General features: G+C 39.8%; 1 protein-coding gene across 1 annotated transcript in view; it reads left to right on the top strand.

The window, feature by feature from the left end:
- Window positions 1-2,393, top strand: part of SHC3 (SHC adaptor protein 3) — an 88,341-nt gene that overhangs the window by 71,711 nt on the left and 14,237 nt on the right. The window contains exon 9 of the mRNA XM_006022397.1: window positions 1,467-1,624. Within this exon, the coding sequence (XP_006022459.1) occupies window positions 1,467-1,624 (158 nt within the window). The remainder of the gene's footprint in view (window positions 1-1,466; window positions 1,625-2,393) is intronic.

Raw genomic sequence — 2,393 nt, forward strand, 5'->3', positions numbered from 1 at the left:
AGCAGGCTGCTGCAGAGCCCCAAAGACTGCTAGCTCCCTCTGGGGAGCCAGTGTTTTATTTTCAGTAAGTTTTCTTGTTTTTTCCTGTGGATTTCATGGCCATTGCCTGCTTTCGTGGGCAACACCGGATTTTGCTAAGTCTATGAAATTGCGATTTCAGTCGGTCCCTAGTGATGGCTCATGCTCCGTAAAGATTTTCAGGTCCCTTTCCCTGACCTCAGTCTCTGTTTCCTCATAGCATTTTAGAAACTTTTTCCATCGTGTTAACAGAATAACAAGTCTCCTGGCAACAACAAGATTGAGAACCTCAAGGTTGCTCTGAATGGTGATACAAAGATGTATAGCAGTTGGTAAAGGCACTATGCCTGAATTCTCAACATTGATAATGCCTGGACGTGCAACATAATTTTGTCATTGCCAATATTAGCAATGGTCAGAATTTTTAAAGAAATTGGACCTACTGGAACAGGATATCACATGCACCCCCCTTTAGAAGATGCTATACATTTAGATAGTTGCAGAGAGGGGTGTATTCTTTGGTTCCCTTTTGAGTAAGCCTTTTCTGCTGTAGGCTATGATTGAAATTTATCATGCAGAATTTTGGCCTAGGCACTCTGAAAATTCCATTTTGAGCTCATCTATAGTCATGTAAATCCAAAAGATATGACCCTGTCTCCTAATTTATGCCAGGGAATGGGGAGAATATTTTGAATATAAAATGCCAGTATTCTGAAAGGAAAGCAACTTATCCTTCTTCTGTGTTGGCTTAAGTAATTGCATTTGGTGGAATGAAATAGTGTTTCAGGGTATGGACAATTATACCCAAAGAAAAAGGGGGATGTATTTCTTGATAATTTGTTTTAAGTTTTTCATGTGCCTATTCTGTTCTACAAAAAAAGGAAAATTTAGTAGCTGTTTTGTACTGGTATAAACTGCCTTGAGTTAGCTTCATTTGCTGTAGGATAGGAGAGGACACAAACAACAGTTACAGAAGTTAATGCATGCTTATGAGTGGTAAGTCCCCCAACCTCCGTAAAGTGGTATCATTTTTTTACTGGTTCACAGGCTCAAGCCAGTTGACTTCACAGGAGTCTTGCCTGATTTACTGTTATTTTGATTAGTTTTAAGATATCATGAACTATGAATTTTAATAAATCAACCAAACAATCAAAAATATTATAAATGCCACAGTAAACTTAAATACCAGAGGTGGAAATTGTTTGACCATGTTTATTATTAGGGAAATATAAGGTTTGATACAAAGCCTATTAAAGTCAATACAAAGGCTTCCATCAGGTTCAGTGGGCTGTAGACCAGGTCCATGAACAGAGGTGGGTAGCTGCTTGATATCTTACTGATGTCACTGACAAAGAGCTGAGTAATAATTGTCCCATTTTAGACCATTCTACAATGTTGCAAGTGCTCTCCTAAGCAGAAATGAGAAGCAAAGTCATTGTTTTTTACAGGATGCAGAGTTTTGATGAACCTTGGATGGAGGAAGAGGGGGAAGCAATGGAACATCCTTATTACAACAGCATTCCTAATAAAATGCCCCCTACTGGGGGTTTTATTGATGCCAGACTCAAATCCAGGCTTCCTAATGTGGCAGACACTGCTCAGGTCAGTGACTCATTAGCTGTTTAGTTTCATAGTCAGGGTAAGCAATCAAAATTTGAAAGCAGTGTATATTTTCAGGTTAATACACTGAAGATGTGATGTATCTTGCACTTTTCATGTACAGCTGGCTTCTTTTGTTGCAGTTTATCTGGTGTGGCATCACATTCATTCCTTGAATTGAATAAGAGATGAAACATAGCTTGTTGTTTAAAGGTTAAATTTTGGCTTATCCTGCTGGACATGTGGTGAAGCAGAGGTTGCAGATGACCTCTTCCCAAAATCTAGCAGACAGTCAAAACCACATCTTTCTAGACCCTCACATGCTAGTGGGATATGTCTCTGGCTACCATTTGATGACTATCCTATTACTGGGTGGCTCACTAGGCAGGGATGATATGGTCCCTATTCCTTGTTAATGCACAGATGTAAGAGTCTAACCCTTAATAGGAGTGATGCTAAATTCATTGGTCCCAGTCTTTCCTGAGCCAGTCTGCCAGCAGATATACACTTCTTTTGGCTCCCTTCAACATCTCCTTGCCCACAAAAATGAGAACGTAGCCCTGTGCAGTTAACATGAGCTATAACAACAAAGTGCCCTTTTAACAGACTCTTTGAGCCTTCTTACCAGTAGACCTGTAAGAAGTGGCTAATATTTGCTTTGGATTTGGATTCAGCTGATTCGGGGGACAGTGCTTTGATTTGGTGTTTCGAATCACTGTCCCAAATTGATACAGCCAAATCTGATTCAGAGATTTGGCCACTGCTGAATCTCTGAA

Source organism: Alligator sinensis, unplaced genomic scaffold (genome assembly GCF_000455745.1).
Source record: "Alligator sinensis unplaced genomic scaffold, ASM45574v1 scaffold665_1, whole genome shotgun sequence".
Taxonomy (NCBI): Eukaryota; Metazoa; Chordata; order Crocodylia; family Alligatoridae; genus Alligator; species Alligator sinensis.